The sequence below is a fragment of the Silurus meridionalis genome, chromosome 6, assembly GCF_014805685.1.
Source record: "Silurus meridionalis isolate SWU-2019-XX chromosome 6, ASM1480568v1, whole genome shotgun sequence".
NCBI classification, from domain to species: Eukaryota; Metazoa; Chordata; class Actinopteri; order Siluriformes; family Siluridae; genus Silurus; species Silurus meridionalis.
In genome coordinates this window covers 10,116,878-10,140,160 of record NC_060889.1, presented here as the reverse complement: position 1 = coordinate 10,140,160, position 23,283 = coordinate 10,116,878, and the positions used below count along the sequence as shown (strand labels likewise).

The window sequence follows — 23,283 nt, the reverse complement described above, 5'->3', positions numbered from 1 at the left end:
CTCTGATTTTCCTCATTCATCAGCTGCTCAAAATACTCCTCCACCTTCTCAACACACTCTCCTCACTAGTCAACACATTTCCTCTCCATCCTTTACTGCTCTAACTTGCAGTACATCCTTCCAGCTCGGTCCCTCTGCCTGGCCAATCGGTATAAATCCTTTTCTCCTTCCTTAGTGTCCAACCTCTCATACAGCTCCTCATATGCCTTTTCCTTGGCTTTCGCCACATCCTCTTAACCTGCTGCCGCATCTCCTTGTACTCCTGCCTACTTTTCTCATCACTCTGTCTATCCCACTTCTGTTTTGCCAACCTCTTTCTCCTTATGCTCTCCTGCACTTCCTCATTCCACCACCACGTCTCCTTGTCTTCCTTTCTATTTCCAGATGTCACACCAAGTACTTTTCTAGCTGCCTCCTCATCACTCCTGCAGTAGTTGCCCAATCATCCAACACCTCCTTAACACCACTGAGCCTCTGTCTGACCTCTTCCCTGAACCTCACACTACACTCTTCCTCCTTCAGTTTCCACCATCTTATTCTTCTTTCAGTCCTCACTCTCCTCCTCTTCTTCTTCTCCTCCAAAACCATCCTACAGACCACCATCCGATGCTGTCTAGCTACACTGTCCCCTGCCAACACCTTACAGTCTCCAATCTCCTTCAGGTTGCATCTCCTGCATAGCACATAGTCCACCTGTGTGCACCTTCCTCCACTCTTATACGCCACCCTATGATCCTCCTTCTTCTTAAAATAAGTGTTCACCACTGCCATTTCCATCCTTTTAGCAAAATCTACCACCATCTGCCCTTCCACATTCCTCTCCTTAAAACCATACCTACCCATCACCTCCTCATCACCTCTGTTCCCTTCACCTACATGCCCATTAAAGTCTGCCCCAATCACCAATCGTTCTTTCCTAGGTACACCATCTACCACTTCATCTAATTCACTCCAGAATCTTTCCTTCTCCTCCATCTCACAGCCAACTTGTGGAGCATAGGCACTGATGACATTTATCATCATCCTTCAACTTCCACCTTCACGATCATCACCCTATCAGAAACTCTCTTCACCTCCACTACACTCTTACTGTACTCTTCCTTCAGAATCACCCCTACACCATTTCTCTTTCCATCCACACCATGATAAAACAGTTTAAACCCACCTCCAATGTTCCTGGCCTTACTCCTTTCCACTTGGTCTCCTGAACACACAGCATATCTACCTTTCTCCTCTCCATCATATCAGCTATCTCTCTCCCTTTACCCGTCATAGTACCAACATTTAAAGTACCAACCCGAACCTCCACTCTCCTGCACTGCTCCTTTCCTGCCGTCTCTGTACAAATATATATACAAATATATATATATATATATATATATATATATATATATATATATATATATACGTATATATATATATATATATATATACGTATATATATATATATATATATATATATATATATATATATATATATATATATATTTGTATATATATATATATATATATATATATATATATTTGTATATATATATTTGTATATATATATATATATATACAAATATATATATATATATATATATATATATATATATATATATACGTATATATATATATATATATATATATATATATATATATATATATATATATATATATATATATATATATATATATATATATATATATATATATATATATAAAACCAGTAATATTCTGCACCTCCCGATGAGTAGTCTTACTGTAGATTTCATGGTGTCAAGAACACGGGAAGCATGGCAGTATAGAGAGTCTAGGGAACCCAAGGTGGCAGCAGCTGGCATACAGGTGTGCACAAACAGGAAATAGAACACAGAGAAATCCCTAGAAGTGGCTGAGTCACGGTTGAGGCACAAGGCACTGGTGGGGCCAATAGCAACAGGGCCTGCAGGATTTGGCTACTTTCCGGTTGTGAGAATTGGCAAGGTAAAGAACGACAACATCTTGTTCAGCAGGAAGTGCGGGCAGGCGTGAAGGAAAAAAGAGTTAGGCGAATGGTTGGATTGGGACAACAAGGATCTTGGACTAGATGAGTTAATGTTTGGCAGCGTTAGATCACCTGGGCTAATATTTGGAAAGTAGATTTCTATCGTATCAGGTTCTTAGTCCAAAGTGTCTATGATGTCTTACCAAGTCCTGCAAACCTTCACCTCTGGGGAAAAAGTGAGACATCCTCCTGTCCCCTTTGTTTGGGAAGGGGATCGCTAGAACATATCCTCAGCAGCTGCTCAAAAGCCCTTGGAGATGGATGCTATCGTTGGCGCCACGACAAAGTGCTTAAGACAATTGCTGAGAGCTTAGCCATAGCCATTAATGTCAACAAAGGCCATTTCAAGCCGAAGACCATCCAGTTTGTAAGAGCCGGAGAGAAAGCCCACCCACAATCCAGAGTAAAGTCTGGTCTTCTTACTTCTGTTACAGACTTGCAATTGCAGGTGGATTTAGATAAATGGCTGAAGATCCCTACCGGAATAATATCTACACAACTTTGTCCAGACGTGATCATTATCTCAGATTCCACCAAGCAATTGATTTTATTGGAGCTCACTGTGCCCTGGGAAGAGCGCATGGAAGATGCCAACGAGAAGAAGCGGGCTAAGTTACAAGAGTTAGTTGAAGAGTGTAGAAGGCAGGGCTGGAAAACTCGTTGTGAGCCGTTGGAGGTGGGCTGTAGAGGTTTTGCAGGGCGTACACTCTGCAAAGTACTTACTCTACTAGGAATTACTGGGGAGGCAAAGAGGAAGGCGATTAAAACCGCAACTGAAGCCGCAGAGAAAGACATTAGATGGCTTTTTATTAATTGCTACTGGGACACAGTCTGATCAACACCGGCTGGGTCGCCTGGACGAGGGTGTCTGATGTTGAAAGACCCGTGACGTCCAATGACCTCAGGATACATCACTGATGATGTGTCCCAGTGCAACTGCAAGATGTTTTTTGTATTATTATTTTGCCTTCTGGAAAATGTGTAAGCATCTGTAAACATGTTGCTTCTGAAGTGCAGTTCTAAATACGCCAGATGGAAAAGATTTTCAGTCTATTGTAAGGAAAAGAGCTCTGGAATATCTAAGAAATATTTCGACATAAAACAAGCTGCAATATTATTGTATGCTTAATGGACTAAAGTTTGTGGTCACTTGAAAAACTTCGATTGTGCTATTGGAACATCCCATTCCACATTTATTCCCTGTTTGCTGTTATGAAAACCTCCACACTTCTGAGAAGTTCTGAAAGATTTCACTAGTTGTGTATTTGTAGTGTTTCTCTTAAATGGGTTAAAATGGTAAATTGAAAAATCTGTCATGTTATTTTAATCCCTAGTCCATCAACTGGTTCCTAGTGACGATGCTAGTGACAGATCGGGGTCGAATGCAAATGAGTGAGGTCACTCTATTACATAATCTCCAGTACATTCATCACATCTTATAGTCAACAGTGTTCCAGTGAACATGATGACGTAATAAACAGTGACTGTACAGCTCTGTGGGGGGAAATGGCCTGATTCCCCTTGAAGTATGCTTTTATGGACAACCTTATAAATATGTGATTTTGTGGTTATTTGTTACATGAGCAGCGGAGCACAAAGTGCTGCAATTGTTACAGCAGTCAGATTACTGGATTACTGTCTTACTGTCTCCACCGGGACGAGCTAATCTGATTAAGAGGCTTCTTCCTGGACTGTAGTATCTCCTACCAGTTTTTTTTTCTTCCTCGATGGAATTCACCTGATGACATCTTTTGGATAATTCATATATCAGGAGTGAAGCTTGTCAGACAGCATCAAAAAGAGAAAATCAGTATTGAAAAAAACTGGTTTTATACACACTAGACATGAAGTAATGGTTATGAACTATAGCACAGAGCATTGTTAAATGTACTTTTGCTAGAACATAAATGTTCGTCATTTCCAAAGTAGTTCACAGCTTTCTATTTATTCAATTGTTCCTGCTTCAGCTGCATCCGCTGAAGCCGCTGATTAAATGGTGCTGATAAGGCCTAATTTTGGGACAAGATCAAAATGGCAGGGGGATCCTCCCGCATTGTCATGGAAACCTTTGCACACAGCAGCGGCAGCAGGGATGCAGAGGAAAACGAGGACTCCTGTTATCCAGACTACGATGACAATTTGTACCTGGTCGACGACGATGATGATGACGATGACGATATCTATCAGGAATTTGAGGAATTGGACTTCTTTCAGTTACCTGATGCCAAAAGCATCGCTTCGGACGATTCCTTCTATCCACCTGATAATTTGGTTGTCTCTCAGAGATCCCCAACCCCTGAGGGTCCAGAGCATCTCAGTTTTTTTATGGCATGCTGCAGTAATAATGCCATCATTGTCAAAATTATGATCAGGCAAGGAGTCAGTAAAGAGGAAGTTCGAGAAGTGGATAAAAACAACAGGGTAAGTTTTATAGGAAGTATGATTAGCCTACCTGCTCTGCCAATACAAATGAACTTGAGGTCCTTGGGATGGGATTTTTGGCACACCCACACAGCACATATTTAATTTCATAATCCAGCATCCCCTGAAAAGAAACTTTTCTCTTTTTCTATTCATGTTTAAATAAACCAATTTCTTATCTTACACCAAATTGCACACTTTGACCCAAGCCTGTGAGTCTCAAAGACCTACACCAAACTGGGGATATTTAGATTTTTCCTCTGTTACTTGATTATTAGTGCCCTTGCTGAAGGCTACAACAGCGAAGGAATCAAGAGATTAAGCTGCTAAACTCGAGTACTTCTCTGGGGCATCACCAAGGTTAACCTGCTTATTTAAAAAAAAATCTATTACATTTATTATGTACATTGTTTTTTTTTTTTTTGTCTAAATGGTTTGATCTTGAACACGGATGGCACCAGAGTACTCATAAAGATTCCTCCCAAGTAATGTGTAATTATACACGCTTGACTACATGGCTGCTTATTAAAAAAAAAAAAGACAATCTCACAATAATTAACTGCATAATATTCCAGGAGCTGTTTACGACACAGTGAGCGTCGACAGAGACTGAAGAATGGTGTTTTGAACTGGGAATAGTCCTGCTGTTCCACCGAAGCACTGAGGAGCCTATGATTATGACGTTAGAGATGATAGGTGTGGATAACAGCATCATGTTTATGCAAAGGTTATTATCATATCAAAAAGGTCTAGCATTCTGGGGAATGCTCTTTTGAGAATGCAGAATGCTGCTTCTATCCTTTTCAGCTGCTCTGCACAATAACCTGCGTTAACTTCAAGTCATTTGCGTAAGATTGTTCTGGAAAACGCAACAATGATATTAGGGATGGAAATATGAAATCCTAGATGAAAGGATTCAACTAAAAACACAGTATGAGACAGTATGAGATATATATATAAAGTCAGAAGATTGCCAAACAAAAAATGTGAGGCCATGTGACATGAATGTGTGGTAGTCCTTAATAACTGCCTACTCAGGGTAGTGGCAGATTATATACGGTTATGAGTTCATAATTTGCAAAATCAACTAGAGGTCAACATGTTGCATCATGACAATCAGATTCTTTTCAAACATCTGATTCCACATTTCATCCCTATTTGCTTTCATAATAACCTCCTGGGAAGATGTTCCACTAGATTTTGGAGTGTGTTTGTGGAGATTTGTGCTCATTCAGCCAGAAGGGTGTTAGTAAAGTCAGGTATTGATGTAGAGTGAGGAGGCCTGGGGTGCAGTCAGTGTTCCAGTTCATCTCAAAGGTTTTCAAAAGGAATGCGGTCAGAGCTCTATAGCAGGACACTCAAGATCTTCCACTCCAAACCATCTAAAGCATATCTTCATGGAGCTGGCTTTGTCCACCCTGGAATTGCCAACAGGTTAAAGGGGAATTGTAATGCTACTACATCCAAAGACATTTGTAACAGTTTGGGAAAGAACCCCATATGGCTGGAAAAGTCAGCGGTCCCACTACCTTTGTATGTGCATATAGTGTACATTTCCAACTTGAGTAATGCATTGAGAACGAGGAACTGTGTCAGCATTTCTATCTCTGGGTTTATGTCCCTAGTGTTTTCCAAGGGCATTTCCGGTTTAGGCCACACCCACTCCCGGTACGAATATGGATATTTGGAGCACTAAACAAACACACATACAGAGAGTGGTACTGAATTACACCCTTAGTACAGAGACATAACTGACACAACCATTCCAGGAATGGGGTGTGTTTAATAATAGCATCAAGTGACCTTAATCCTCCTACCTTAAATCTTAGCTTTAACTAGAAGGCATTTGCAGTCAGCAGCAGCTTATTGTTCTGAATTCAGATTACATGGCAGAACAGACAGGAAATCTGACAGACCTTGTTTTGGGATCACATACCTTCACATTATATCCATGACTAAGTTCCTTACATCTCAGCTGCATGCATATAATATACATCATAGAGATGCCTTTACCAGGAACAGATTTACCCACCTCTATGTAGCACCTAGAAAACAAATCTGTCACATTGGATTCATAAGCACTTGTAAGGACTTTGCTTTTTTTACCAAGGAAACTAACATTTTCATCAACGGGTTTCTTTGTCTGCGCAGAATGGAGCTTCACTCCGTGACCTACCGCTTTGTGTTTCTCGACAGTCCTGCAGTGAAAATCCACGCTGCTAGTAAATGAATCACCCTCACAGTTTACTACCTCGTACAGGCATCAAAACTGTTGTTCTCCACAAAGATCTCATGTAGTTACCTTCTATTGTGATTGCAATTCAAAATCACCGAGCTTTGTGAGTCATCACAAAGACATAGCAGCACACTTAACCTCATCACCTCAAGGTTGTGAGTTCGAATCCCCGGACCACCACAAAGCTCGTGTATGAATGAGATGATTATAAATGACCCTGGTTTCATAGTGTCTGCCAAAATACCATTTATATAAATCAGTCTGAAATTTCCCTTCCCAGGGTCGCTCAAACTGGCCCGTAACACCCGTAAAGTGTTAGGCACCACTCTTTATTCATGCTTAAATGCTACTCTGTTATTAATCCTGCAAGAACCATCATAAAAAAACCCTACTGTCAGAAATGTTCGACACCTAATAGAGTTTTAAAATGCTGTTTTTATACGTTTTAATAGCTTTGTACAGTTCTATTAGATTAATATGCCATTTTATTCCCTAAAATGTTTCCCTTTGGGTCTTTTGCTGTCTGATGAACTGTAGCTGTATTTCATTAATAATAATTTTTTTTATACGTCTTCTGCCATTCCAAATTTAAATAATGCTTGCCTAAAGCTATTATGAAAATATATGTAAAATCCCATTGTTGGGTTTTGCTTGATATAACCTCAAATATCCTACAGGAAAAGTGAAATGTTACAAATAATTTTATTTTAGATATAATGTAATGGGTTATGAATCAATAGTCCGGATACAAATCTCACTGCATATCGTTCCGATGTAAAAATAACAGGGACATGGAGAAATGTAGTCTCACCAGAGGTGGCAAAAGTACACACATCCTTTACTTAAGTAGAAGTACAGATACTCATGTTTTAAAACACTCGGGTAAAAGTTGAAGTACTGATTAAACTTTTTTACTTAAGTGAAAGTAAAAAGTAAGTCTTGGCTCTGACATGTACTTAAGTAAAAAGTAGTTATTACTTCTACCTGTTTTAGCTGTTAACTGGACCTCACCTCATAGATAGATAGATAGATAGATAGATAGATAGATAGATAGATAGATAGATAGATAGATAGATAGATAGATAGATAGATAGATGGATAGATAGATAGATGGATAGATGGATGTGATAGTCTAGTAGGTTAATGTCAGTATCCCCACAAGGATGAGTTTGAGAGTTTGATTCCTGGTTGCTGTGTTGGTAAATAAAATTTCTGGACCTTGTCCCCTTTCAATTCTGTCCTTTCTGTGTTGGATTAATTGATTTCCTGGTCTTTAATGAAAGATAACTCCACCAAAATAAGCACTTCTGTGGTAGCTCAGTGGGTTAAGGCTTGTGCCTGAACATGGTCCTTAATATGGTCCACGCTGGTGATAAGGTTTCAAAGCCGGTCCTACATGCCTTCTTTCTTACTGCGCTGGCATGAAACAAAGTATGAACCATCCAAAAAGCACACATGCTTTTCAGCAGTGGTCGCTCATTAGTTTAAGGCTTGTGCCTCATATAAACATGCTTCCCAGTCTGATCTCTTCCATGGTTGAGTGGATTAAGGCTGGTGCCTTGTTGATGGTGAAGATCTGGGTTTGAATCCTGCTTTCTGCCTGCTAGTTGCAATGTAGGTTATGTTTCTGCTTCCTAAATCTTTCTTTAGCTTTATATTCTTGTGTTAATGGTTTAAGGGTAGATAGACCTGCTCTAAACAACCTTGCCTGTCTTCCCTGATGGTTCAGTGGGTTAAATCAGGTTTCTTGCTTTTGGTGGGGTTCAGGGTTCAAATCCTGCTTTCTGTCTGCCAGTCATGATCAGGATTCACTTCCTACATCTTTCTTTAGCGATATATTTTTGTTTTTAATAGGTTACAAAGAAAGATAGACCTGCTCTAAACAAGCTTCCTAACCTGTCCTCACCAATGGGTCAATGGGTTAACGTTGGTATCTCGCTGGTGGTGGGGATCATGGTTCGAATCCTGCTTTCTTCCTGCTTGTTACAATGTAGGTTCAACTTGTGCTACTTACATCTGTACTCGCTTCCTACATCTTTCTTTAGCGTTAAATTCTTGTGTTGATGGTTTTAAAAAAATGATAGACCTGCTCTAATCAAGCTTCCCATCCTGTTTTTTTTCTGATGGCTTAGTGGGTTAAGGCTGGTACTTTGCTAATGTTGGTGGTCAGGGTTCAAACCTGGCTTTCTGTCTGCTAGTCATGAGGTAGGTTAAATTCCTGATTCCTACATCTTCATATGATATGGGTTTGCTTCCTATGTCTGTCTTTAGCATTATATTCTTGTGTTGATGGTTTGAAAGAAAAAATAGACCTGCTCTAAACAATTATCGTATCCGGTCCTTCCCGATGGTTCAGTGGGTTAAGACTGGTATTTCGCTGTTGGTGGGGTTCAGGGTTCGAATCCTGCTCTCTGTGTTTCTGTCTGGTCTGAATTTCTTGTTTTGAAGCATGAAACGAAGGATAAACCCCAAAAAGAAGGTTTGTTGTGGGACTTGATGGCTTTGTGATAAAAGCCTTGCCTCTGAGCTCAGAGGTTGCTGGTTCAAATCTGGCTTGTCCCCACACTGGGTAAGCACTGTGTGGTGAGCAATGGAGTGGTTGATTGTGAACAAAGGTTGTGAAGACCTGTTGCTTCACAGCCTTAGAAAAAGTGAGGGTGATAGGTTTTTGGCAGAATTTTTCCCTATATATGCAAAACTAAGTCGATACTTTTTTTGACGTTTTTGCTTCATAACCCCCTGTTTTCAGCTTCTCAGACATTGGGGGGGCAGATGCCCGGATATTGCCCCCCTGCTTTAGGATACACCCTCCGAATCCGAATCCACATCCACCCTTCCACGCAGCCATTCCTGACACCTTCCACACTCTTAACTTTGAGCCCTGGCCAGGGTTTGAACCGGCAACCTCTCAAGGCAGAAGTAAAGCTCTTCCAATCGAGCCACAGGATCTCCTGCAAGAACCTGATTTTTAGGACCTTTTTTGGTTCTTTTTAAAAACTTTTTAAACAATTTAAAGGAAAGTTAAGGGGTAGGAATCGAACCGGGTGAGGCAGATAGCAGCGACCACTTCACTGACCATTACACCAACACAGGAGAGGCAAACAAGCCTTTGCTTATTGGACTCTTGGCTTTTCTATAGTTAGGAGACCAGTATTTTCTCTTAGATCATGATGGTAGAGGGTCAAAACTTCTTCTTCCTGTACATTCTCTCAGTAACTCGAAGTCTATGAGAAGTGACTCAGGTACAAGAACCACATCTCCAACACCTGCACCACTGATATACCATGATTTGCCAGCAACCAATTTTAATGATCTTTCATTGTTCTGTTTTTAAAAACTTCTTATAATGTTCAATATGAAACTAGAGGTAAGAATCGAACCAGGGAAGTCTTTCATCATAGATCACTAATGGCATTACTTCAAAACTCAAAACTTTGTTAGACATGTAAATAAGCAGGAAAGACAGAGACAAAGAGACACAGACACAGACACAGCTTTACAAAGAGTGAGAAACAAATAGAGAGACAGCAAGAGAGACATATACAGTGAGACAGAGACATTTACTAAAAAGACACAGAGACAATTAGATAGAGAAAATAGAGAGACAAAGATAGCGAGATATAGCCACTTCCTGTTGGAAGTGTTTATCGGCGACTCTTAATGATCTCATTTACTAAATGAGCAGAAGTGAGTTAAGGGCTTGCTCAGGTGCCCAAAACTGGCAGCTTGGAAGTGTTTAACATGTATCATATTTACAGCATGTGATTAAATATAAAGGCTATATCAGTGCAGAGACGTGTGGACATCATTTAGAGCCTTTGCTGTTTCCACACGGACAGTTAATGAGGTGATACCGGAGAAAATGCACCTCTTCAAGTCAAGTCAGGAAGCTTATATATATATATATATATATATATATATATATATATATATATATATATATATATATATATATATATATATATAAATAAAATGATAGACATTTTACAGATTTAAATGATGTATTGTTTTTATCTGTACGATCAATAAAGACAGTAATTTAAGTTTGTGTCGCTATTATGAGGGAAAAACCCACAAAACGCCACCCAGGGGGTAAATTGTGAGAATCATGGCGGATTTTGGTGTTTGATTTGAGACTCAGAAATAAAACAAAAGTTTACTGATTAAAAATATTTTTATCTGGAGTTAATTTATTTATTTTATATCTGAGAAAAGAAAGGAAAAAATTTCGTGCTGTTTAAAATAATTTTAATTTTGACAGCCAAATATATTATATATATATATATATATATATATATATATATATATATATATATATATATATATATATAAATACAAAACTAATTAAGATTGTTGTTACCTAATAAATGTGTCCAGGCTGAAGATCCACATATAGAACACGAGCAGAGAAAAGATGATGATGATCAGGAATGTGTCTGTTCTCAGTCATGTTTACATCACTGACTCCCTGACTCATGTTTCATCACTGACACTGACAGTAACAAAGTATTTGTACTTCGTTACTTCCCACCTCTGAGTCTCACCTATTGTAATTCTTGCACTTCATGCCTACTCGCCTCGCACTGGAGAGATGGTTTAACTTCAAGTCCTCTGGATAAAACATATACTGTATATTATAGCTTGAAAGCTATTGATTAATCAGCTGAGTAACCATGAATACCATACATACCTGCATGCCATTTATTCATGGAATAAAATGTGAGCTTCTACTGACTTAACACTTCATTTTTACTCCATTTTCTGAGGTTCTTTTCAAAACACTGTAGACTTTTTAAGACCTCAAAAACACACATAAATATGTTGTTAGCAAATGGCCTTAACCAAGCCAAGTAAAGTATCGCTAAAGTTGCTTTTCCCGTAGCTGAAAAAAAAAAAATCCATTTGACTTCTGGGGTACAATTTGAGAGATTCGCGCCAATAACAGAAAGCTGATTGGCTGCTGCATGTTGGTGTTATTTGTAGTCTTAATTCAGTGAATTATATTTGGACTAGCGAAAGAAAATCACACTACACCATAGAAACAAACAAACCTTCTAAAGTGCTACAGGAGCAATTTTATGAGAATCAGAGGTAGAGTTACTTGGACATCAAGAAATAAAAACCTGTTTGAAATTATTTAAAACCCAAAACGGTGAATTTAATGCTTTTAATGCTTAAAATTTGGATTTTTAAATTGTGGACTTTATAAAAAATCCTGAATGTCATGGCTATCTCAGTGCTTTGCTTCTGATTCCCAGACTGGTCTGATTGTGGCGTGTTATCAGGGCTACGTGGACGTCGTCATCGCCCTCTCACAGTGTCCATACATAAATGTAAACTGGCAAGACAGCGAGGGCAACACTGCTTTAATGACAGCTGCACAAGCAGGTACAACTTTTTATCAATGGATGCAAATAAAACACATATTTGGTAGAATTTTTTTTTTTTTGCTCTTGCTGAATTACGTGGGCAGACCCACTATGACCAGGAATAAAGTATTATTATAGTCTTATTTTAATATTTTGTCTACATTTTTGTAAATTTAGGTCACATTATGATTACCAACTTTTTGCTGAACTACTATGCTGGGGTGGACATTGAACTCAGAAACTGTCACGGCTTCACGGCCATCATGAAAGCGGCCATGCAGGGCCGCGCCCACTGTGTCCGTGCCCTTATGATGTCAGGTATTGTATGTCACTCTTCTCATGTGGTCACTTTAACATTATTTAAATTATTATTTTTTTTTTACACAATTATTTAGCATTGTCATTGGTTTCCAGTTCAGATGTTGTTAATGCTATGAAAATCATTTTTCTGTATTCAATTCCATGTCACCACATTGTATAAACAATTAAAACAACTACAATGCACCTACAATTACACCTTTACTGATTTAAAATGGTCTTTTGCTTCCTAAAAAGGTGGTTTTACTTGGTACCCTTTTATAAAGCAAACCCTTTGTTGTACGATCCATTAAACAACCACAAGGCAAAAATCTAAGAATCCTTTTCAAGATTTAACTACACTGTATTGCCAAAAGTTTGCGGACACCTGGTCATAAGTATGGTATGTGCTTTTTGAGCATCGCTTTCCATATTTAGTCCCAATTTGCTCTAATAATTTCCTTCACTCTTCTGGAAAGATGTTGCACTAGATTCAGCCACAAGGGTGTTAGAAAAATCAGGTACTGATGTAGGTGAGGTGAGGAGGCCTGGGGTGCAGTCAGTGTTCATATTTATCCCATAGATGTTCAGCAGGGTTGAGATCAGAGCTCTATAGCAGGCCACTCAAGATCTTCCTATCAAAACCATGTAAACCATATCTTCATGAAGTTTGCTTTGTGCACAGGGGCATCGTCATACTGGAACTGGTTTGGGTTTGAGTGAACGCAACATTTTATTAAACCGCACCCAAAGACATCCTATATAATTGTGTGCCTCCAGCTTCATGGTAACAGTTTGGAGAAGGAAAAGGTCAGGTGTCCCAGTGCTTTTGTGCATATAGTGCAAGATTTTCTACCTATTCAGTCTTCAATGTCTAGTTCTTTGTTCCTTGTCACTAACATTTCCTAAGAAGTGATTATTGCTTTGGCATCTTGTTTTCTCCGACTCCCTGGCTTTCCCCTGCAGGTGCGGATATTGAGGTGAGGGACTATGGGCGTAAGCTGATGCCGCTTGAATGGGCACTTTTCACAGGTCGCTATGAGACAGCGCGGATGATGCAGAGGCTCATGGACCGGCCATGTGCCGAGCAGTTCTGCGACTCATTCTGTATGGAGTGGCCCAAGTTGTCTCAACTGGTGTGCCAGGCCAAGGAGCCCCAACCATGCTGGAGGGAGGTGTCGGAGCGCATGTGCGGCAGCTTCAACTTCAGGATGAGGATGGAGCCTCTGGAGGAGGGTGCGTTAGACTACATGGTGCGTCTGACCACAGCGCTGGCAAGTCCGCTTGTGGCCACTGCCTGCAGTACAGTATGCCCAGGCAGCCCCCCATGTGTAGGCAAACATCGACCAGCTGTTCCTGATATGCTCCAGGACAATGACAAGCGAAGGGAGGATCTTAAGGGAATAGAAAAATATAAGTGTCTCTTCCAAAATGGTCGCGTGCCACTGGTTGTCAAGGAAAGGGAGAAGGGTGCCTGCCGGCAAGTGCCAACGCTGCCAGATGTGGTACTGGCGTCCAGCATGACACTGTGGAGGAGCAGCCTGCTGCCACTGCACATGATACGCAGGAGAAGCGTGTGCCCAGGTCTTGTGGTGCCCAGGGTACGCATGTGCAAGGCTCCACCACCAACCTACATACCTGAGAGGAACCGGTGCAGGAGCAAGAATTCACAGCACCTGCAGGTGCCCAAGTGGAAGTACAAGCTATTGAAAAAGGAGAAAGAGCAGGAAAAGCAAAATGACAAGCTCAGACTTCCTACTGTGAAGAAGAGATGAGGCAGAGCCGAAAATTTCATGTGATTCATCTTCCACTGTGATTCTCTAATCTGTTCACGCATAATAGCAAGGGGAAACTCTCGTCTTTTACCAAAGATAAGCTGATGATTCCTATATAATTGAAGATTCAGCTTATATTTTTCTAACAGAACAGACACATTACAGAGGAATATATATATTTGAAACCAATGCAGATGAATTTTTTTGCGCTCTCATTGTAAATAACTTCTCTCATGGTTTGTGGACACCTGACCATCAGATTCACATGAGCTTTTTTAACACTTCAATCCACATTTGGTCCTCACTTGCTGGTATAATAACCTCCACTCTTCTGGGAAGATGTTTCACTGTATTTTGGAGTGTGCTTGTAGAGATTTGTTAGTAAAGTCAGGTATTGATGTAGGTTGAGGAGCTCTGGGCTGCAGTCAGCTTTCAAATTTAGTGTTCAGTAGGGTTGAGGTCAGAGATTAATTGCAAGAAAAAGGAAACAGGTTTGGGTCTCGTCATTCAATGAAGGGAAAATATAATGCTAACACAATTGTGTGCCTCCAATTTTGTGCTAAACTTTTTTATGGAAGAACCACATATGGCTGGAAAAGTCATGTGTCCCAGTACTTTTGTCCATATAGTGCAAATTTGACTGGGGCATTGCAATTGGGTAGTGGTAGCTCAGTGGTTAAGGTGCTGGGTTACTGATCGGGGGTTCAAGCCCCGGTATCGCAGAAATGCCACTCTTGGGCCCTTGAGCAAGGCCCTTAACCCTCTGTTCTCCAGGGGCACCGTATCATGGCTGACCCTGCGCTCTGACCCCAGTTTCCAAGCAAGCTGGGATATACAAAGAACAAATTTCACTGTGCTCTAATGTATATGTGACAAATAAAGGCTATGCTATGCTATTCTACCAATTAAATAAATATTTGTATTTGGCTATGCAAATTTTTTATTTGTACAGGCTTGCACTTCCACCTATAGCAAAGTATGTGGTGTATAGTGGCTCCAGCAGGGGGTGCTAATGTACCTAGAGATGCTACAAAGCCTGGAAGCATTTAACCCAGAAATATTCTCATCTACATTCTCCTGGTGGGTGGCCCTATAATTATATCTAAATTCATATTCTCTGGTATGTTCTTATCACACTGAAATTAAACAACAAAGATGAATATCTAGGCAATTAGAAAGGGCAATAATCAAGCATAATTCCTAATGTACCTCATCAGCGTATTGTCGCGTATTGTACCCTAATTCAGGCTGTGTACATCACACCATTAACACCGATGCTTACTACTGGCCAGAACTTTACGTGCTATAGTTAAGGATAAGTAAACAATAGCATGAAATACAGAACAATTTCATTTGTCTGCACAATGTACTTTTGGAAAGAGTGAAAATGACTAATGCTTTGTGTCATGCAGAAACAGGTTCGAGTTCATTAGGGTGCAGTAAAGAGATTAACTATAAATTGCTTTTTCCTGTAAAGCATCACATACGAGTATAAAGGTCAGATGTCCACAAACTATTGGCCATATGATAAAAGCCTTATTGGAAATCTATTGCTAGCTCCACTGGCACTTTATTTCCCAATAGAAAACTCTACCTAAAGTGGACTGTACAACCATTTCCAAAATGTTCCACTCAAAAGAATACTTCGAATACTACAAACACAGTATAATACAGGTGCCAGAGGTCCATTTTGGGACGAATCTCACCAAGAACTGTTTTAGTAATAATGATTCACACAAAAATGATTTGATAGTCAGTTTATATCTTATAGCAGTTGCAATCTGGCAATAAAAAGGTTCACATTTCTCTCAAACACTTTGTCTAGCAACAGAAAAATGTACTTACATTTCCTTCTTCAGACATGTCTACTTAATTTTTTTCTCCACAAATATTTTGTGCATGTTTTTTTTTTTTTCCTCCCCGATGTTTACTACTGATAGTGCTGAAAGATATGTGAGACAAATTCAAGAGATTATCATTTGGTTCCTTGCCTCTGACAGTTACCTCTAAGATCAAAATGATATGGAGGGAAGACCAGGGCGTACCACCACACTTCAGAACTCGTCCTCGACTACTTCAGGTTTAATAAGAGCTTGATCTGAGGCCATGACTGCTGCACTCCATGTCTTTCTGTCTGGCCTGCTTTCTGACAGAGGGATCTTTCCCAGGAGCCACTACAAAACCAATTTGAGATGTCCTGAGATAAAAAAGAGAAGGGGCAACTGTGACTGAAAACAACTCTTTCTACCCGCATGTCTAGACTAGCGGCAAGTTTTTTGCAATGTTGCATTTTTTTGGTTTTTTAGAAACATGAATTCGCAGTCACAAAGTGCGCCACAGTTTTACTCTGGAGATGAAACACGTTTGAAAGCAGCTTACATTTTCTGTAAGAGAGTGACATCAAATAGCAAACACATTATACTGGATGCTAAAAATGACGTGTGTGTGTGTGTGTGTGTGTGGGGTGATTTAGCACCGTTTCCATGTTAGAAACCTGGCTGTATCATTGCTCTGGGTGTCTGGAGCCCTGGTCTCACCTTCCACACACAGCAACAACATGACAACAGAAGGGCAACAGCCTGGAGGAAATTTAAGACCAGAAGTAACGTGAACAAAATCCTACATGTATTTTTTTCTTTTTCTTTTCCTTTGCAAAGTTGCTGCATTAGGTGACATCCACATCGGCACATAAAAGTATATATATATATTTATATATATATATATATATAGAGAGAGAGAGAGAGAGAGAGAGAGAGATTTGTATTCATATAATATATATTCATAATCTATTGACAGATTAGCCTACGATGAACTTAAAAACCACTGGTTCCTGTGAAAAGAAAAAAAAAAAAGCTGCTTTTCTCAGTCATCTATTTTACAACACAGCATAAATGAATGATACATCTTCGAAAGGGATGCCAGCACTGAAAGGCCGAGTCCCTCCGATCGTTATCCGGGCCTTTTTGCAGTTTTTATGTAAGAAATAAAAATAAATGGAATAACAAAAGAATATCTTTAGAATCGGCGATGATGGGATTGAACATAAACGTCAGTGTCGGCGCAGTGGTGATCCGCTGGTTCAGGGACGACCGCATTTGGCACATTTTTACAAAAAAAACAGCACAGATCACTGGAAGCATAGTGGAACGACAGAGTTTAAATGCAACCGGTTACTGAATGGTCATTAACAAAACCCAAAAAGCTAAATAAAGACGTAGTATGTCGATTGGTAAACTCTTGCCAGGCAGTGTAGCACCCTGTGTATGGAATGATGCTCTTTGATATCACCTTAGTTGTTCTCAACACCACACGTTTAAAATCGAAGCCTACTGTTTTGTGGTGCCGAAAACAACCTTACTGATAGAAGACGATGTACGAGTATCCTTTTGTCTGTTTTCCGGATATACCCAAAAAAAAATTATATAATGAGCCACGGGGGAGGACACATCAGTGTTTTTTTTTTCTCTTCTGTAATATACACAATGTAACTTGTATCTACATCTGCAATATACAACAAATACTTTACACTAGAAGTTAAAAAGAGGAGATACAAAATAAAGAGAATGAACAAAAAAGATAAAAATCTCCTTGTGAAGAAAGCACTCCATAAAAAGCAGGTCAAACGCAAAAGAGATGTCCTAATAATGTGTCAGATCTACGTATTTCCTCAGCTTGTGTTGAAGTGTGACATGTTCTTGTGCTTCATGTCCCCTCATCCCACAGTTCTATACCACAGTTAAGGTTTTCCCTCGCTGCTTCCCCGCATTTCTGCCTCGTGGACCGTCCTTGCAAAGTCAAATGTTCTTTTTTACTAAGACGTTCCTCTTGCATTCATCATCAGTTTCTTTTCTCTGTGAGTGTCTTCACTGTGAATCAAGAGCTCAGTAGGTGCCTTCTATTCAAACTGAAAGTGTGTGTCGGTGTGTGAGTTTGTGTCCGATAGTGTTCATGCACATGCGGGCTGGTTTCTGTCTGCATGTCTTCGTGCCTACGAACCCTCGGCCCTGCCTGCTGCTTCTAGACCCAGGAGTCGGGCGAGGCGGGATAGTGACTCGTCTCGTAGTTGAGTTCGCTGTAGGGCCGAGACGCTGAGTAGAAGTCCACGTAGTTGCCAGTGGACTTGAGGCCGAGGTGCAGGGTTCCGTCTGCGGTGGGAGGGGGGCGTTGGTGCGCTTGGTCCTCGTAATAATTCTCCTCAAAGTTTGCTCCTGGAGGAGTCTGGAATGGAGGGTAGGCCTCTGATGGATTACCTTGAGCAGACACCTGATGAGCATTTGGACGAAAAGGAATAACATGAGCATTTACTTTATTTGCCTAGACTGAGGACTGGGCAGGAATTTGGATGTGTGTGTTTAACAAGCCCCCAAAAAAAAAAAACCCCAAAAAAAACAATACACAGTTTTGTAATTTGCATATGGTAATTTGATAGCATTTGCATCCATCATTTTATCCTCAATCCCAACCAGTGTGGTAGTTTGTATGATACAGCATCAGGGATTCTCATCGAGGGGTTTTTAAAACTAAACTTTGATACTTTTCCATATCTTTGTTTCAGTAGATCCCTAGTGTTTATGATGCTCTTTGTTTAGGTATGTCCTCTAAAATAATCTAGCGCCTCCCAGAAACAGGTGTATTTATATTGGGGTGACTTGACACTTTAACTGCACACAGGTGGTCTCCATTCCAGGATTTTGTGATGTCTAATGCCAGCTGGTTGCAACAGATTGCATTTATCAGTTTCGCAACAATGAGGCTGAAAAGTATTTTGCATATGCAACCTGGTATATTTTATAATTTCTCAATCTAAATATGTAAATTCTTTTGTGAATTTTTTTTAGCAAATTATATTGGAAATTTCCCACATCAGAATTATGGGCTATTTTGTGCAGACTCACTAAAAATAACAATTATGTCCATTTTACTTACAGGTTGTACAGTAACACTACAAAATGTTTTCAACGACTTTTTTTTTTTGTCCCTGACATAATCTCAAAACATTAAAGCTGCTTTTTAATGCTTTAGTTGAAAAAAATTCAGTTAGAATTGCATTTTTTATTTGCTATTTCAGTACATTTGCTGAACATTTGTATATTTTGTATTATCTTCAGACCATTTTGCACATTCAGATCTGCAATAGTGAGGTGGTGAGTGTATTTCCAGCTGGTAAAAACTGCTTACCTGGTTATGTTTGAGGTCGTCACTGGGAGACACGTAAGCACCCCGGAACAGCGTGGCAGTCCCGCTGGAAATTTGAGCTGCAAACATACGAGGACGGGTTCGTGAATGTATTAAAAGTGTATATATCGGCTGAGATAATCTGCCTGCATGCAGGGAAATGAACAAGCAGCAAGAAATAGTTACTGCACGAAGCTGCTCAGATGAATGAATATCTGATGATACCTGCTCATCATCTGTTTAAGAGATACGAGACACTATATAGACAAAAGTAATGAGACACCTGACTTTTCCAACCATATGTGGTTCTTCCCCATTACCAATTACATTAGTAGAAGACTCCATCTACAACATTTCCTGACCCTTGAACTAATGCCGTTGTGTCTGAATGAGCAGAAATATTTCCACCCGCACCCCAATATCTAGTGGAATGTCTTCCCAGAAAAGTGGAGATTATTATAAAAGCAAGATACAGCTAAATGTGGAATGGGACATGAATCTTACGGTCACAAACTATTGTCCATAGAGTGCCATTTCTTTCTTTCTTTGAGAAAGAACAAGTCAGTATTGCCTCAGCCTTACCTGCCATAGTGTCCTTCCTGGAGGTGTGTTCGCCCTTGTTGCCATGGTAACCGAGATTAGTTCCAGTCAACTCGTAGTCTGTCTTCCTCTCTTTCAGGCTCATCATCTCTCGTGGAGAGGTGGGGGCACTCGCTTTAAAAAAAAAAAAAAAAAAAAAGACAAACAAACGGGTCAACACCCGTACAATAAACATGTATAGGGAACAAATATCTTGGGACAAAAAAAAAAATTAAGTTAGGCTTTTCTATTTCTTTAAGGGGTTAAGGCTTAAAAAAACTCCTTTTTGCCAAATTTGTCAATACCAGTCTTCAGGAGATTATATATATTATATAAATATTAAAAAGTAAATGTGACTATTTATCTTCTAGATTTACACAAGATACACATGTGAATGTGGGAACAGCGCTGCTCTTTTGCCAGTGCAGAGAAGAGACTGATGATGTTTGAAGACTGATGAGCAGATTTCACTGTTTACTATCACTATTTACTTTCATCAGTCTGTAAATATTATCTGCACCTATTCGCTGTTTTGGTTGTCTTTCCCTGGCTCTCATCTCTTTCGTCACATGTATGTCGATAAACATTGCAGGGAAGTAACAATGACAAGATCTGCTAGTAAATGACTTAAAGTGAAGCAAAAGCTATGCAACTGCACATTTGTTTGGAGTATGCATTTACTGATATACTGATAAGGAGGCCAGGCGTGCAGTTACCATTTCATCTTAAAGGTGTTCAGAAGGGTTGAGGTCAGAACTTTTAAAGAGGCCACTTAAGATCTTCCACTCCACCCCATGTAAAACATATCTTCATGCTGCTTGCTTTGTGTACAAGGCATTGTCAGCATTGGCATGCTGGAACAGGTTTGGGATCCTCCCAAAATTGATGGAGAATGTAATGTTCCCACATCCAGAGACATCATATACAACTGCGTGCATCCATTTTTTGTGGTAACAGTTTGGGGAATAACTGCACATGGCTAAAAAAGTCAGATTTCAATTCTTTTGTCCATAAAGTCTATGTTCATGTGTCCCAGCACTTTTATCCATATGGGCTATGTTGTCTCTTCATAGCTGATATATTGTTCAAAATATACATTAGATTGCTAACAGACCATTAACAATCAAACCCATTTGTTTTGTTCACACATCCAATTCCACATTTAGTCCTCCTTAGCAGTTAGTATCATCTCCACTCTTCTGAAAAGGCTTTTTTCAGCAGATTTTGGAGCATTAGTGAGGTCAGGTACTAATTTCGGGTAATGAGAACTGGGGTGAAGTTGGCGTTCCAGTTGACCCCAAATGTGTTCAGTCTGACTGAGGTTAGAGCTCTGTGTTCCACTTCAACCTTGTGAAACCAGGTCTTCATCTATCTCACTTTGAGCACAGGAACATTGCCATGATGGAACAGGTTTGGGCCTCTTTATTCCAGTGAAGAGAAATTATAATGCTACAGCATACAAATTGGATAGGAAATTGTGTGGCAACAGTTTGAGAAAGAACCACAAAAGGCGTGTGATGGTCTGGTGTCCATATACTTTTAACTGTATCGTGTATAAAGGTCATTTGAAATCATCCTAATCTAGATCTAATCCACATAAGCATTTCATTTAAGATGGACTTGAAGTATGATTTAAATCTTCCAACTGTAGTTTCTCGGGGGAGATGTAGGAGGATAGTTTTGGAATCCACATAAAAAGAACAAATGCTCAGATCATCTCCACAAAGTAGTAACACAATTTGGCAGGATGCTTCATCCCTTTGCGTGCTAATTACGCTGACTCGTCGTCTAACAAAGGGTTACAGTGGTGTAGAGGGTATCGGTGACCTCTAGCGACCTCTCCATGATGAAAGCATGTGCAACAGAAGAGCACATTGAGATTTCTCTTCTTATCACGAGGTATAATTAGCTTTTTTTCACGAATGAAGTTTACCCGATGAATGACTTGAATAAGTGTATTGCAGCTGTCGGCAGAAAAAAAGCTCTCTGCGCCTTCAATCTACTTTCACGCTGTTTTAATAGAAAAGTTCGTATTCCCTCGGAAAATCTGCCATAAGCATATAAAGCCCAATAGGATCATGTAAGGTAGGGTAAGAAGAGGTGGTGATCCACCACCTGGCATTGATATAAAGTATCTCCGGTATCATTGTGTGGTCAAAAATCCTAAATGAGCAAAGTATTCTACTGAATATATGGAGAAAGGTTTGTGGACACCTGACCATAAGATTCATATGTGCTAGTGGAAGATGTTCCACTAGATTTTAGAGTGTGGAGATTTGCAACAAGATGCAACTAAAAACAACTACTGATGTAGAGTGAGGAGGCCTGGGGTGCAGTCAGTGTTCCAGTTCATCCCAAAGTTGTTCAACAGAAGTGAGGTCAGAGCTCTATAGCACTCCAAGATCTTCCACACCAATGCATGTAAACCATATCTTCCTGGAGTTCCCTTTGTGCACAGGTGCATTGTTGTGCTGGAAGGTTTGGGTCTCGTAGTTCGAGTGAAGGGAAAATTTTAAAGCTACTACACCCAAAGACATCATATACAACTGTGTGCTTCCATCTTTGTGGTAACAGCTTGGGAAAGAAGCACATATGGCTGGAAAAGTCAGGCATCCCAATACATTTGTCCACATATTTTATACATGTATTTATTTCATATCAGAATGTATGCGATGGTAATATAGTGCTTACTTGTGAATTTAATGATTGCATCATCTGCTTAAAAACTGAAGACAACTGACTGCTTGTATGCTGTCCCAGGACTGGTGAGATTAAATACAACTCTATACAGACACCTATTCATCATGGGTGTGCATGATATTATTTTATGAAGATTGCACTATCTAGCTCTGAATCATACTAGTAAAAAATATAGAATAATTCCATTCGGGATGAGGCAGTCTATAGGCATATTTCCGCTCTGACTGAGCAGCAATTTCTTTTTGTTCATATAGCAATGTAGTCTTTGCAGAAGGCAAAATTTAATAAAAAGTTTTTCAAAGATTAGTTCCACACACACACACACACACACACACACACACACACACACACACACACACACACACACACAAAAAAACATTTACATACACATTTCATTTGAAACTGGATTTATCAGAGTATATACCAGAGGAAATGTAGGGTGTTTTCTTAACGGGAACTCTCCCGGTGGCTCCATTTATACGTGTCAATAAAACGGGGCCTCGTGTGAAAAATATTGAAGTCAAAATCAATTTCTAGGTGAATAATGACCATTGTGGAATTTGCCTAGGATGCATAAATCAAAGTTGCTTCGAGATCTTCCTGTAGTTTAGGTCTGCTATGAAAAATGTAAAATAACCCAATGTTTATAGCAAGTAGGACAACGTGCCTATTTACACATTTACATTAGTAATTTCTCCTGCG

General features: G+C 39.7%; 2 protein-coding genes across 5 annotated transcripts in view; one reads left to right on the top strand and one right to left on the bottom strand.

Moving 5' to 3' along the window:
* Nucleotides 1-3,762: 3,762 nt before the first annotated feature.
* On the top strand, nt 3,763-14,550 carry ankrd33bb (ankyrin repeat domain 33Bb). Its single transcript, XM_046850866.1, has 4 exons — nt 3,763-4,450; nt 11,945-12,074; nt 12,233-12,373; nt 13,319-14,550. Exons 1-4 carry the CDS (start codon nt 4,061-4,063, stop codon nt 14,125-14,127), a joined length of 1,470 nt encoding a protein of 489 aa, XP_046706822.1. The 5' UTR covers nt 3,763-4,060; the 3' UTR covers nt 14,128-14,550.
* A 1,319-nt stretch (nt 14,551-15,869) lies between these two features.
* Nucleotides 15,870-23,283, bottom strand: part of ctnnd2b (catenin (cadherin-associated protein), delta 2b) — a 79,474-nt gene continuing 72,060 nt past the window's right edge. For all 4 annotated transcript variants that reach the window (XM_046851563.1, XM_046851562.1, XM_046851564.1 and 1 more), the window contains 3 exons: nt 19,885-20,016; nt 19,306-19,382; nt 15,870-18,390 (listed from right to left, as the gene is read on the bottom strand). In XM_046851563.1, the coding sequence (XP_046707519.1) occupies nt 18,145-18,390; nt 19,306-19,382; nt 19,885-20,016 (455 nt within the window). In that variant the 3' untranslated portion in view covers nt 15,870-18,144. The remainder of the gene's footprint in view (nt 18,391-19,305; nt 19,383-19,884; nt 20,017-23,283) is intronic.

What these genes read in the sequence shown, in the direction of transcription:
- ankrd33bb (XM_046850866.1), top strand. Translation starts at nt 4,061, where the DNA reads ATGGCAGGGGGATCCTCCCGCATTGTCATGGAAACCTTTGCACACAGC. An exon ending in AATGACAGCTGCACAAGCAG is followed by an intron (nt 12,075 to 12,232) that starts GTACAACTTTTT and finishes TTGTAAATTTAG; the next exon opens with GTCACATTATGATTACCAAC. An exon ending in CCGTGCCCTTATGATGTCAG is followed by an intron (nt 12,374 to 13,318) that starts GTATTGTATGTC and finishes TTTCCCCTGCAG; the next exon opens with GTGCGGATATTGAGGTGAGG.